Raw genomic sequence first — 14,779 nt, 5'->3', positions numbered from 1 at the left:
TTTTTTAGTAATTTATTTACTCTGTTCTTTGTGGGTTATTTTTTTTTTTTTTTTTTTTTTTTTTTTTTGAGACAGGTTTCTCTGTGCTGTGTGGGTTATCATTAATAAACCTTTTGTGTTTGTTGCTCAGTTTGTCCTGCTGTGGCAGGCCCCGCCCTTGCTCCTCACCCACTCTCACAGCACGATGTTCCAGGCTCCTCCCACACATTCCCTGTCCCAGCCTAGGAAGCCCACATTCTTTTCCAGAAGCCCTAGTTCCTTAGCAGATAGCTGTGTTTGGAAACCGAGACCTGGACAGCGGATGTGCCTGTTGGCTGTTGGCTTCTCATGTTTTGGGCTCTTCCCAGTAGGGAGAGCAAGGAAATATGATTTACATGTATCTCCATCGGTTCATCTGCCTGCATGGGTCCACAGTTCATCCTACCTGCATCTTTCTCTGGGTGTTTCTCTGCGAACTTGTGTGTATTTCTGTTTGTTTGTCTTTGATATTTTTCTCCCTCTGTCAGGATGTGTTCACACCGTTGGCTCCAGCCAGCTCAGCTCTGGTCTCACTGTGGCCTTCCCAGTTTTCATAACAGCCTTCTCCCAGCAACTCGACCCTCTTTGTTTATATGTCCGTTTACATGTCCACTCTCCCCATTCCTGTCATGTCAGACTTGCTGCTCCTCTCCCACCTTTAGGGATTTGTGACCGTTACGAACTTTTTTTTTTGTCACTTTGAAGTTTTGCTTGTTTGAGATAACTTCTCAAAGTTTCCCAGCCTGGTTCCAAATTTGCTATGTAGACAGCCATGAATGACCTTGAACTTCTGACCCTAAGGGCTGGGATAGCACCATTTTAAACTTCTTTTTGTTTTGTTTTGGTTTGGTTTTGGTTTTTCCAGACAGGGTTTCTCTGTGTATCCCTGGCTGTCCTGGAACTCACTTTGTAGACCAGGCTGGCCTCGAACTCAGAAATCCGCCTGCCTCTGCCTCCCGAATGCTGGGATTAAAGGCGTGCGCCACCGCGCCCGGCCATTTTAAACTTCTTAATCATTTTAGTAAGCTATACTTTTGTTCTGTTAAATAGGAAGTCAGTGTCTTTCTGGTTTAGAGAACTCAAATTGTATTCAAATAAAGAGAAAACGGGCATATTAATTTCTTGTTTTCTAAATTATGCAACTAATCTGCTTTGTTTCCAAGACTTTTCTTATTCCCCATAGTTTTAAATCTTTCAAAGAAAACCCTATCTTCAGAGCCAAAGATCTAAAACTGCCTTCTCTTCTGTACAGATGTCATAGGATTGTTTAGCAGCTGCTCTGGGAAAGAGAAAGACAATTTCTCGTCTGTCTAAGGCGACTTTTCCTATTACGGTTTCAGGATAGTCTTATGAAAGCCAGAAGGGCAGAGAAGCATTTCTAGAACCACCTACTGTGTCTTTTCTAGCTTTTACTCTAATCTCCCACAAGTCAAATAGGCCAGTTGCCAATGACTGGCTTTGGCCTCCATGTGGTGGGTAAACTGAGGCAGGCACTCGTGTGGGTCACTGCTTATACACACATATGCACACATCTACATACATACATACATACATACATACATGCAGACAGACAGACATATGTATATTCACACTTAGAATGCTTAGAGCAAGCTCCAGCAAAGAGGCTCCAAGTATTTCACACACACATACATTAATACACATAATTGGTGGATGGAAGGAAGAATGTTCCAACCCCCATACATACACACATACTTGATGGATGGGAGAAGCAATGTTCCAGCCACACCATACTTGATTCATTCTTTCTTAAAGATTTATTTATTTATTTTATGTATGTGAGTACACTGTAGCTGTACAGATGGTTGTGAGCCTTCATGTGGATGTTGGGAATTCAACTTAGAACCTCTCCTCCTTCAGTCCCTCCTTGCTCCTCTATCTGGCCCAAAGATTTATTTATTATTGTAAATAAGTACACTGTAGCTGTCTTCAGACGCACCAGAAGAGGGCGTCAGATCTCATTATAGGTGGTTATGAGCCACCATGTGATGGCTGGGATTTGAGCTCAGGACCTTTGGAAGAGCATTCAGTGCTCTTACCCGCTGAGCCATCTCACCAGCCCCCATACTTTATTCTTTCTTCCATACCTTATATATCCCAGAAAAAAAATCTTTCAAGCAGTTTATAATTATAATGTGATTACATTTTAGTTTTCTAATGAGTGATTCTTTACATTTCTAATGAATGATTATTAAAAAATGTGTTTTCCAATACCTTTACAAGAAATAACATTACATAGTGCAGGTAAAGAAAACAAATTATTCTAAAAAACCCACATATATTCATAACCAAGCAACTTGTTATAGATTAACAAAGTGTAAGCAAGCAAGGTAGTTTTCTCAGCCAGTTTCTCTTATTGGCAGGCAGCAATTTGCAGTTACAAAAAAAGAAGTAATTATTATTTATCTTTAAAAGTAATCTTGTAAGAATCTTAAAAGAATCACAGATCTTAATTTTTATATAAAAATCAGTCATATCTACCTTAAATCCTCAAAATGTATACCTACTCATCAGCAATTCTTAATAAACCATATCAAAAAGCTGAGGGCAAAGTGAGTGTAAGAAATCAATCATCGGGCTGGTGAGATGGCTCAGTGGATAAGAGCACCTGACTGCTCTTCCAAAGGTCTGAAGTTCAAATCCCAGCAACCACATGGTGGCTCATAACCATCCGTAACAAGATCTGACTCCCTCTTCTGGAGTATCTGAAGACAGTTACAGTGTACTTACATATAATAAATAAATAAATAAATAAATAAAAAAAAAAAAAAAAAAAAAAAAAAAAGAAATCAATCATCAGCCATCCAGCCTCAGTGAGAGTCACACCAGCCAGTGCTGCCATTGTCCTTGTTCTCTGGCCTTAAAAGGTCCCTAGCTTAATTAATAAGAGTGTGCCTTTCTCAACTTCATATTGTTCCCTAAGAGTTTTTACATCAGAGCCAGTAGTAAAAACATCTCAGCCTAGTTCCATTAACAATTTTATTTTTCCAGATGTTTTCTAAGGGTGTCATTGCTGACAGTCTACATCTCAAGTTCTTCTCTAGGGTGGTGATAGAATCGTAATCCGCTCCAACAGCAATGCCTGAAAGAGATCAAGCATTAGTGTTGTGAATGCTAGAGCTCCTGTCCAGTGGGGGACTGGAAGCCTCCTTAGAGTTTTCATACAATTTTTAGATTAAGAGGAATGTGAGAGCAGCAAGCAGAGAACTCCATAACAGCGTGAAGACCTCAGGACACATAGTCCTTGGGGTTGTGCCACATCGAGGCCCACCCATGTGGCCATGGTAACCTGTGGACTGCATTGCATGAGTTCTAAAGCCATTTGCAGTTCCTCCTGCATGGCCCTCTGCAGTCTGTGACTGAGCACAAAACAGCTAAGATTTAGTTTAAGACACTCATGGTGGTAAATGTCTCCCTCCAGTCTTGGCTGTGCATTCTTATCCACCACTCTGTGCTGATAGATTTGACCTGTGTATACCCAAAGCCAAACATGCTTGTCCATGGTGAAGTATTCTGACTTGGCATCGGGCAGAGGGAGGTGCCTTGGGAGTCAACTCCATGGCCCCACTTCAGGGATCATGTGGAGAGACTTCCATCTTTGGGTGGATTGCTAATTCTTAGGACTCCTTTGGAAAAAGAAAATTTGTGTATCTCTTGGTATGGAAGAGATTGCTGCTCTGCAGGATTGATGTCCTTGGGATTCTAGAAGACATGAAAGGGAATGTTCCTACACAGGCCAGAGATATCAGCAAGGGCTTGGGGGGTCTGGGGGCCAGGAAGAGTTCCATGGAATAATGCTAATTTTCTCTTACAGGGGGCTTCTTGCTTCTTTTTCCAGTGTTGATGGGTATAAGCTAGCTGTCTGTAGCCGTTGATGGAAAGGACAAGATAGCTCCACACCAGCGCTACTGTTGTGGAAGTTGTCTTGCCAGATTGGCCATGACGAGGCCATTCACAATGCTGCTGCTCTGAGTTCTAAACTGTATCTGGCTGGTGGATTCTTGTAAGAGATCTGAGTAGCTGACCTTAAGTCTCCCAGAATCCCACAGCCTGCTTTCTTGTATGTGGTATGCTGTCAGGCATGGGAACTGGAATCCTTCTATTTCACCTCCTGAATTTGTACTGGAAGAGAGCATCAGTCAGTAATGCTAGTAATTACTAGGTAGTAATGCTACCTAGCCTGCCCTAAGTAGGACATTCTGGTGGGGAAAGAACTTCCAAAGAGAAAGTGCAGGACTGAGAGCTCTGTCCAGCAGGTGACTGTGAGACAGACCCAGTTGAGGATTGCTGGGAGAGTGTTCGCAGTGCAGGGCTACGGAGTGCCAAGCTCTCTTGGAAAATGCTGTCCCGTGATGTTATGAAATGGTCAGACTTCTTGCTTTTTCTGACTTTTTGTTTTAATATTTTAAATATTTTATTGGCTTTTAAGATGTAGTGTGTGTGTGTGTGTGTGTGTGTGTGTGTGTGTGTGTGTGTGTATGCTCTGTTTTCATGCACACCAGAAGAGGGAATCAGATTCCACTACGGATGGTTGTGAGCCACCATGTGGGTGCTGAGAAGTGAACTCAGGACCTGGCAGAGCAGCTGGTTCTTTTAACCACTGAGTACCCCTCCAGCCTGACTCCTCCTCTTTTCAGCAGTACCTGACACTTGTCAAGGATTGACCAGAATGGCCCCTGGTTTGCATAGAACAGTGGTTCTCAATCTTCCCAATGCTATGACCCTTTAATACAGTTCCTCTTGTTGTGGTGACCCCAATCATAAAATTATTTTACTACTTTGTAACTTTGTAATTTTGCTACTATTATAAATCATAACATCTGTTTTCCTAAAATCCTAGGTGACTCCTGTGAAAGGGTTGTGTGACACCCCCCCCAAAGGGCTTATGAGCTACACACATTGAGAACTGCTAGCCTAGAATAACGAGGCCATGAGGGTAGGCATTCTAACATGGGAACTCCTCCCTTTTCTGTTCGGAGAGAGAACATTGCAGCCTGCAGTTTCAAGGCTGACTGTTATTATCCACATGTAATGGTCACGTCTTCCAGGCTCTGAAATTAGCTGTGGTTTTTGCTGGGCTGTGAATTTGGTTGCTAAGTAAACATCTGCACTCTGAGTGAGGCAGGCATATGCTCCCTCCTCCACCGGCTGGGTGTTCTATCTGCCCTGTGGACTGACCTTCCCCAGTCACCTGGAGCTTGCTGATTCAGACTGGCCGGACTGCCCTGGGATCTGCCTGCCTCTGCCTCCAGAGCTGGGATTAGAGAGGGGTCTTTTTTCATATCAGTGCTGGGCATGAACACAGGTCCTCATGCAGCACAGCATGCATGTCACCTATGTCCTTATGCAGCACAGCATGCATGTCTCCCGTGTCCTCTTGCAGCACGGCTTGCATGCCACCTGTATTCTCATGCAGCACAGTAAAGGGCACCTGGCCCCCCTTTTTCCTTTTTATTCAGTCTAGGACTCCAATCCATACCATGATATTCTACACACACTTGAGTCTTCCCTCCTCCACCAAGCCTTCCTGGAATGCCCTCACAGACATGCCCCAGGGAGATTTTTAAGTCCTATCAGGGTATCCATGAAGGTTTTAACCATTACACCAAGGAACGAAGGAAACAGAATTTATGTGAATTTCTATTTAGGCCAGTGATTGTGAAACAATTCAAGATAGACTATTCAGGATCATAGAAATTTTAAATATTTCTGGAAAAGTATAAGACATTGTTTTTCTTGATTGATGATGCAGCACTGGATGAGCAGTCAGTGCTCTTAACCAGCCCCTATTTATTATAATTACAATTATTATTATTATTATTATTATTATTATTATTATTATTATTTGTGTGTATATGTGTGTGTGTTTTCTGTGTGTGTGTGTGTGTGTTTTCTGTGTGTGTGTGTGTGTGTGTGTGTGAGGTGTTGCCTGTGTGCATGTTTCTGCACCACATGTATGTCTGGTGCCCATAGAAGTCAGAGGAGAGCTCCAGATTCCCCTGGAACTGGAACTAGAACTACAGACAGTTGTGAACCACTCTGGGACTCAAACCCAGGTCCTCTGGAAGAGCAGCCAGTGCTTTTAACTACTGAGCCAGCTCTCTAGCTGTATCACATTTTACATGAAAGGATTTTGAAAATAAAATGGCTGAAGAGTAGCTCTGCTTGAAATTGACTCTAGATAAGTTGCTTGTCTCACTAGGTTAATTTTTAATTACATTCAGATAATAAATTGGCAAAATATTTTAGCTTTCATTAGTAGAGCCATGTTAAGCAGGCTAATTTGGGTATTGTTATAATTGCATGAATTCAAATGCTTTAATTTTGGGTTGTTATTTTGTATTTAAATGCTATTTAATATTACATTCTTTAAAACATAGTAACTCATACAATGTTGTAGTTTGATGTGGCCTTCTTATTACTAGGAAAGATAATTTGTGACTACATGAGTCTCTCCAGACGCCTAGGTTGGAGCTGAGGGACTGCTCATCAGATGAGAGCGCTTGCTGCACTGGAGAGGGCCTGGCTCTGCACCATAGAGGACTCAGTTCTCAGAGATCCAACTCCTCCCTGGCCTCTGAGGGTACTGCACGCATATGGTGCATGTACATAAGCAAAATACTCACACACATAAACAAATCTAAAAAATTTTAAGAGGCACAGGTTTAATTTTTTCATGTCCTTAACTGCCTTTCTAAAATCTGAGTCAAAAACTAATGGTTTCCATTTTATGATAATACCTGTATGCTCTTAACTTCATTTATTAGTGATTAGAGTCATATAGTCTCTATTGCTCAGAGCTCTACTAAGTAAGGATTAATACTGTTCCTGGCACTGTCTGCTGAGTTGGTGAAAGAAAAAGATCTTATCTTAGAGAACATGAAGCTGGCCATGAGAAAGAGCTACTCCTCTGTGTTTTGAGCTTGTCTGTCTTTCCTAGCAAGGGCTGATCCTGTGTCATTTTTCCCTGTCAAAGGTTCCTCAGTGGTGTGCTGAGTATTGCCTTTCCATCCATTACCAGCACGGGGGCGTGATATGCACACAGGCCCACAAACAGACGGCAGTCCAGCTGGCCCTGCGGGTAGCCGACGAGATGGATGTTAATATTGGGCATGAAGTTGGCTATGTGATTCCCTTTGAGAACTGCTGCAGCACTGAAACAATCCTGAGGTTTGTATGTAGACACTGCACCACAGCCTAGGTGCCTCTTTCTTGGCTTGGGTTCTACAATCCTCAGAGCGTTGGTCTGGCCTTCTGCATGTCAAGCACGCCTGGTGTAATGACTGCCCTCTCTAGCCTGACACACACCCCTCCCTTGTTTCCCCTCCCTGGTATCCTCCGTTGTCTCTTGTCTAAACTTCTGTGATTATAATCCTCAGGGGGAAAATTACAACTTGTTAGTTTCACCCAAGACTTTCCATCTTGTGCATAGAGAGCTATACCTCTTAGTGAGTCCAGAAAGGAGGTTAGAGGGAAGTGGGGCATAGACCGCTTTAGACTGCTTCCTGTTGACTAGGAGCATCCAGTTCCTAGGGGCAAGTCCAGTTTTAGTCATCAGAATATCTCCAGCCAGCAAAAGCAGCAGCCTCCACCACCCTCTCACATTTACACATTCTCAGGCATCCCCGGAATTCCAAAGGTAAACTGTCTGCAGCTGGCAAAGGCACTCCCATCCTAGAGCGTGAGACCATGCTGGTTAGCATCTGGGGACACTGAAGAAGCCCCATGTCCCATACCTGGGATCAAAACAAACATACATACACACATAACCGGGTTCTTAAAGAAACGGAAATTCTCACTCCACCCATCACTGCTCCTGTCCTGTCTGTTGCTTCTTCTGGGATTGGCCAGTTCTTTCTAGTCACTCAGAACTCAGTGCAAGGGTCACCTGCACCAGGAGGGCTCCCCTGACTTTGTGGGGTGGACTGTCTTTGAGGCCACAGTAGGTTATGTTATCAGATGCGTGTGTTAACTTTATCAGAGGCCTCCAAGGGCTGGCTTCAGAGCAGGAAAGAGATATGCAGAGAGAACTGAAGTGCAGAGCTAGAAGAGTAACTTCTCAAGGCCAGGGCTTCTCTGAGCAGTGCTCTGTCTCCCTCATAGACAGACAGCACTTGTGCCTATTCTGCTCTGCAAGGAGTGGCCAAAGCTGCTTACAGCCAGAGGTGACCACCCGATGGCTTCAGGAGCCCTGGACACTGTCTTCCCCTCTAGGAGCTCAAGAGATCAAAATATACTGACCTCAGGGCCAGAATATCTGCATGCCCATAGCCCACTTGCATGTGTTGATTCGTGCTGCTTCAGAATTACAGGGCAGGGATGGTGTTCTGCACACTGCTCTCCCTGTGTCTGATATGCTTGTCCTGTGGAGGATGTTCCCTGACTTGTTGGGAGAAGGAGGGAGTACTGCCTTGGCCCAAGCTTTGAAGGCCATCCAGAGCGCCCTTGTGACTCACTGTTAGAGCAAGTGTCCAGCCATGGGGAATTGTTTAGGCCAGTTAATGCCTTGGCCTAATAAGGTTCTACAGGCTGTCTTACCTTTGTAAAAATTCAGTGTGTGGAACTATTGGGTGTATACGTGCTTGTAAACTACCACTATATACAGGTCACATATAAAAGAAAAGCACCCCTTCCCTGCCTCTTAGGAACTCACAAACTAGTTGGAGATTGGTTACGCAGGACAAAAGATACAATAGGGAGAGAGAGAGTGCTTAAACTTAGCATTTTCAGTGACTGTTTTTGACTTAGGAAGGGTGTTGACAAAAGTGTCATTCTATAGCTAAGGCTGGTCCAAACCTCTTAGTCCTCTTGCCTCACCCTCCCCACTGTCCCTCCATTTTTATTTTTCATTCTTTGAAGTGGCCTTTGAAACGTCTGTTTTAATTGTTTAATGGCTTCAACTAAGTTCTGCAATCACTGCATCTAGACTTTGGAAAGAACTCTTAGATGTAACAATTTTATGTTAATGAATGTGGAATCATAATTTAATAATAGTTTGTTATTATTGTTGAGAAAGTCATGAAAATATTTTTCCTGGGATATACTATCATTGTAAGAGTGTAGCAGGACATACTTTTTAAACATTTGTATGTTTTGGACTTGACTTTTTTGGTTTTTTTTTGTTGTTGTTGTTGTTGTTTTTTCGAGACAGGGTTTCTCTATATAGCCCTGGCTGTCCTGGAACTCACTTTGTAGACCAGGCTGGCTTCGAACTCAGAAATCCTCCTGCCTCTGCCTCCCAAGTGCTGGGATTAAAGGCGTGCGCCACCACGCCCGGCGGACTTGACTTTTATAAGATTATTTTTAAACACTGAATTCTGTCAGGCAGAGGAAGGACTGAGTTTCTGTGTTAAAGTGTTGACTCTTGAGTGGGAGCCCTGAGGCTTGGGGTAAGCTGTAGTTCATGTAGATGGAATGTTCTGGCTACTGCAGACTCTATTCTCTGCTGCTCAGACTGCCCTTTCCCTATCATCACTGTAAGAACTTGTGAGCAGGACACGGGAAGGGTCTGAGTCTGAAGATGGCCCAAAGATTTAAAAGCCCTTACAGTAAAAGAAAATTTAAAACCCTACTTTCCTCCCAGAATGCTCTCTGCCTAGGATGCCTCAGGGCTATACAGACAGTGTCTAGCAGGGACTCTGCATAGGTTCCCACCCAGAGCTCTCTATATTCAGGTCTCCTCATCCAGAAAACCAATGGCTGTTCAGAGGAGCACTGTAAGCAGTAAATGGCCGAGCAGGTAGGCCTGAAGCATAGTGTAGGTGGTGGCTAGTTTAGGATTATAATTAATTGTAATTAAATCTTTAGAATTTTTACCAGAACCAGTTTGCTTTCCTGGAGAGGTGTGCTGGCTATGATTTTAAGTGCCATCAGATTGAATGGCATTTTAAACCACAGATGGTTCTTAATGGACCAGGGCCTTACACATGCTGGGCAAGTGCTGGCCACTGAGCTACTTCGCCAGCCCTTCAGTCAGAATCTTTAAAGGTCATTACTAATTAGAGAAGCTAGTGTTCTGTATTCAGTCTTACCTTTTTTGTTTTCTTTGCAACCCTAGTGGGCATATCATAGATACCTGGTAGAGATAACATTGCCTGCCTGCCTGCCTGCCTGCCTTCCTTTTGCTTTTTTTAATGATATTAAAAAAACAACAACAACAACAACAAAAAAAAAAAAACAGTTTAGTGGGCTGGAGAGATGGCTCAGAGGTTAAGAACACTGACTGCTCTTCCACAGGACCTGAGTTCAATTCCCAGCAACCACATGGTGGCTCACAACCATCTGCAATGGTATCCACCACCTTTTTCTGGTGTGTATGAAGATAGCAACAGTGTGCTCACTTAAGTAAAATAAATAAATCTTTAATACAAAAAAAAAAAAAAACAGTTTAGCTCTTTAAGCTTTTTTCTGGCCTTTTCAGATAGTAGACACCTAAATACTGCATACCTGAAAGGCTTTCTTCTCTATATGCCACAGTCTCCTGTGCATTGGGGCTCCCATGCAGTAGATCTCCTGTGCAGTGGGCCTCCTGTGCAGTGGGTCTCCTGTGTAGTGGGTCTCCTATTCATCGGGTCTCCTGTGCAGAGGGTGTGGCTTTTAAACCTGTTCAGTTTTCAGAACTGAAGAGTTTTCAGTTTTCATTAGGGTCAAACTCAGTATAAAACATTTCTTAAAAAAAGAGAGAAAGAAATGTCTGAAGATACAAATATTAATACAACTTTTTAATATGTTATTCTTGGTTCTTACAAGTCTTGAGAATTTAAGGTGCTGTGTTACATTACCTAGCACAGTGACAGCATATCTATGTAGTTACCATGACAACATTTTTAAAGCATGGTTCACATGGAGTCTTACTATGTGAAACTGAGAAATGAATCTTACCAGGCTTGGTGGAGTACACTTTTAATCTCAGAATGCCAGAGGCAGAGATAGGTGGATCTCTGAGGCCAGGAGAGTCTACATAGTGAGCTCCAGCCCAGCCAGGGTTACAGGATGGGGTGGAGGGCATGGGAGTCATGTGGGAGTGGGGATTGGGGAGGGGGGAAGAATTGCATCATCTTGCTGAATTTAGCTGAGTTTTAAATAGGCCACCGATCTCTTTCCTTTGAACCAAGGCTGGATATAGTTACATAACTCATGCCTCCTCCACTTTATAGGAAGCATGGCTTTGAGGAAGCTGAGTGCTGACTAGATGGTACTCAGCTGAGTTTTACTGAAGAGGAACAAGATGGTATTTGTGACATGAAAGGAGCTGACATGAACATAATTTACATAAATAGGGCAATGGTAGCTTAGGTCTTTGTGTCCTAGTTAACCTTGGCAGAAGATGCCTGGAAAGCTAGATTCTGGATGCATTTGTCTGCATCTTGCATGAAATGCAATAATATTGTATTCAGAAAAACTTGGGTCTTAGGTTTGATCATTTAGGAATGATCCACAATTTGATACTGCTCACTTGGAAGACACAGGATGAGTCTGTATGAACAGAACGGCAGAGAGTGAAGCTTTCTCATAAAAAGGGAAAGGAAGGGCAAGTCTTACTCTCCAAACCCTGGGGCCTGAGGACGCAGTCTCTGATTTGATAACAGCACCAGATATGATAAATCATTTGGTTCACATCTTACCCGTGAGGTGTGTCCCTTTAATTCCTGTGTGTAGTAGGAAGTTTGAGGTTCACCTGGGCTACATTGTAAGTTCTAGGCAAGCCATGGCTACATAGTGAGACCCTGTCTCAAAAACCAACTAACCAAACCAAACCAAAATAAAACGAAACAGAAAATAGAACCTTGCCCCTAGCTTTGTGGCCCTTGCTAGGCTCCTTAAACTGTTGGCCCATTTTCTCCATTTATAAATAGGAGGGGCAACATCTTCCCTCAGGATTTATTCTGAAGATTACATGAGAAATATATGTATTGGCCCAGGGCCCAAACTAGGAACTAAAAGGAAATCCTTGCTTCCATACTCTCTGTCCTCCCTTGAAAGGGTATTAATCACTAAGCTGGGGTCCCCACTGGGTCAGGGTCTCCAGCTCCATCAGGTTTCGTTTGTGTGAGAGCTTCACTGTATTCAGAACTGTCTCCTCACAACTGAAGCTTATCACAGTGAAGCAGATCGAGAGCAGAGCCAGCCAAGTGAGCTGTGAAGAGGGTCTCCTCAGAGGAAAGAAAGCGCATGTTCACATGATTCCTAGGCTGGCTGATATAGTCACCTGTCAGTTTGGGGCAGGGTGGAAGCCCAAATCCAAGCTAAATGTCAACCAAGGGTCAGCATCGCCTGCAGACCCATCCAACAACCTCAGTCTTAGGTGCTGGGAGAGGTGGGGGGTTCATAAAACTTTCCCAAACAGTAAGCTGTATGCATATACAAATAGTATCAGAAAGAAATCTTTATGGTAGTAGATGATTACCATGGAGCCTTTAACTTTTTTTTTTTTTTAAATATCTCAAAGGCCCTACAGGGATGGGGAATCTATTAAATCACCAATGAAGGAGGCTGAAGCTGGAAGATTTTGAATTTGAGACCAACATCTCAGACAAATAAACAAGATCCCTAATACCCTCCCTGCCCCATCAGGCATGGTAGCCAGTTTGCACAAGTACTCAGAGCTGGTGATTACTGTGTAGCTACTTCTATTTACTCTTATTTGAGCAACAGTTCAAACTTAATGATGTTAGCACCTTGGTGACATAGTTGCCACCAGCAACTCCCAGTGAGAATCTTAATGTGAGTGGCTGGGCCATGAGCCTGAGTTCTTTCCTTGTAAAGTATATGGCAGTACCCAGAGTGCCACCAAAGACAGGAAGGGAGGTAACTGTCCAATAAGGATGTTCCATGACAATACTGTTTAGTTTACAAAGCCACAGGCAAATGTTTCATGCATTTATTATCATTTGTAACAGTGAGTTTGCATAGGCTTGTGATTAACAGCAGGACACTGGGTTGTGGTGATCACTGGTTACAGACCTTTGTAAGGAGAGGCCTCTGACCTGGGGTTCTGTGGTGAGCCTTGAGGACTCCCTGAGCATGTACAAAGGATATTTAAAATGTGTTTATGTGGGTGTCTGTGCTGCAGCCCTACAGATGCTATCACCTCAAAGGAATCTTGGCTCCAAGAAAAAAAATGTAACCAGTGCCACAAAGAAAGACAGAGCATACGTGTGTATTTTAGGGAGTCCTTTACATGGTGTTCATGAGAATTCCCTAACTTGAATGTGTCTTCTGTGTAGGTACTGTACTGATGACATGCTGCAGAGAGAAATGATGTCCAATCCTTTCCTGGGTAGCTATGGCGTCATCATCTTGGACGATGTCCATGAGAGAAGCCTGGCGACTGATGTGCTGCTTGGACTCCTTAAAGATGTGCTGCTGGCAAGACCAGAGCTGAAGCTCATAGTTAACTGCTCGCCTCTCCTCACCAGTAAACTCAGTTCCTACTATGGAGACGTGCCTCTCATAGAAGTGAGAAATAAGCACCCCGTGGAGGTGGTGTACCTTAGTGGGGCTCAGAAGGACTCCTTCGAGTCTGCCGTACGCCTTATCTTTGAAATCCACTGCTCGGGTGAGAAGGGTGACGTTGTGGTCTTCCTGGCCTGTGAACAAGTAAGTTAAGTGACATTCCGACCCAAAAGTGTTGCCAAAAGGCATTTCCTATGGGAAGCTTTTTCGTCAGCAGCTCATAGCCATTGCACAGCAGCTGTGTGATATTCCCGACAGCATACCTCATTCCACATAAGCTGCAGCACAGATAGGGTAGACAACATCTCCGTGAGAGCATTGCCAGTCTCTCAGGGCTGAGAAGGAATGGAGTGGCATCCTGAGGATCTAGGGCCCAGCTTGATGGAAGCTGGCCGTCTCTCATGGAGACACAGTGGACACAGAGGACTCCACCCTCTGCTGCCCTCTCAGCACCTGAGGTAGACCGCTCTTCTTAAAGACTGCAGCCTGTTCTACCCCAACCAGCCTCCAGTGTCTCCATTCTCTCAGTATGAAGCAGGTGCACAGGAGTTTGAATGATTAACGGGAACCAGAAAATGTTGGAGAAAGGTTAGCTACGAAGGAATGAGCCTCTGCCTTGGTGTAGATCTGCCAAGGTGGGGGTGAAGGGTGGGAGGAGGTAACTCGGAGGTGTGACCTCAATTCAGGCTCAGAACTATAGGAGCTTGGGGTGGGTCTTGAGACTTAAACTTTGTTTCCTTAGGGAAAGTAATTTGGAGTCTCATCTGCATAAGACATTTATCAGTTGTTTGTGTAGATGATACACCTCTTCTGAATATTAATATTCTATAGTGATGACTTAGTGCCTGATATAGAATGTTTAAAAAGCCCTTGGGGCGGTAACAGAATGATTAAGGGGCAGAGCAGAGCCTGAGGAAGGAACAGCAGTGAAGTCAGGACATTTGAAAGTTGAAACTGCCAGATGGAGACCGACAGGAGAAACAGCCATCTTTGAGATTAAAATCAGACATTTCGAAACAGCCAGGTTCAAGCAGGGTCATGGACTCACCAGGCTAGACCATGAAGGCTAGACCTTCCATCAGAAGGTGGAAGCTAGCCTTGGCTTCAGAATGAAGCTGTCTCACAAAAATCCCAAATGGATGCTTTGGAAACTAAAGGTTGTAACAGGTTTGGCTAGAGGTTGTCTTAGAGTCTTTGATTCTTGTAATGGAACCTATGCATCAGTGACACGGTGACCTTTATGCTGGTGAGCTGACTTAGAAAGTGTCCTTTCTGTTAAAACAGTAGG

At 43.7% G+C, this 14,779-nt stretch overlaps 1 protein-coding gene across 5 annotated transcripts in view; it reads left to right on the top strand.

Annotated features, from left to right (window-relative positions):
- The window catches only part of Dhx32 (DEAH-box helicase 32 (putative)), a 57,338-nt gene that overhangs the window by 21,668 nt on the left and 20,891 nt on the right, over positions 1-14,779 (top strand). For all 5 annotated transcript variants that reach the window (XM_021193794.1, XM_029535480.1, XM_029535478.1 and 2 more), the window contains exons 3-4: positions 7,013-7,206; positions 13,263-13,635. In XM_021193794.1, the coding sequence (XP_021049453.1) occupies positions 7,013-7,206; positions 13,263-13,635 (567 nt within the window). The remainder of the gene's footprint in view (positions 1-7,012; positions 7,207-13,262; positions 13,636-14,779) is intronic.

This window comes from Mus pahari, chromosome 1, assembly GCF_900095145.1.
Source record: "Mus pahari chromosome 1, PAHARI_EIJ_v1.1, whole genome shotgun sequence".
In the NCBI taxonomy this organism is placed as follows: domain Eukaryota; kingdom Metazoa; phylum Chordata; class Mammalia; order Rodentia; family Muridae; genus Mus; species Mus pahari.
Note: the sequence above shows the minus strand (reverse complement) of the source record. Positions and strands in the feature narration are given on the sequence as shown.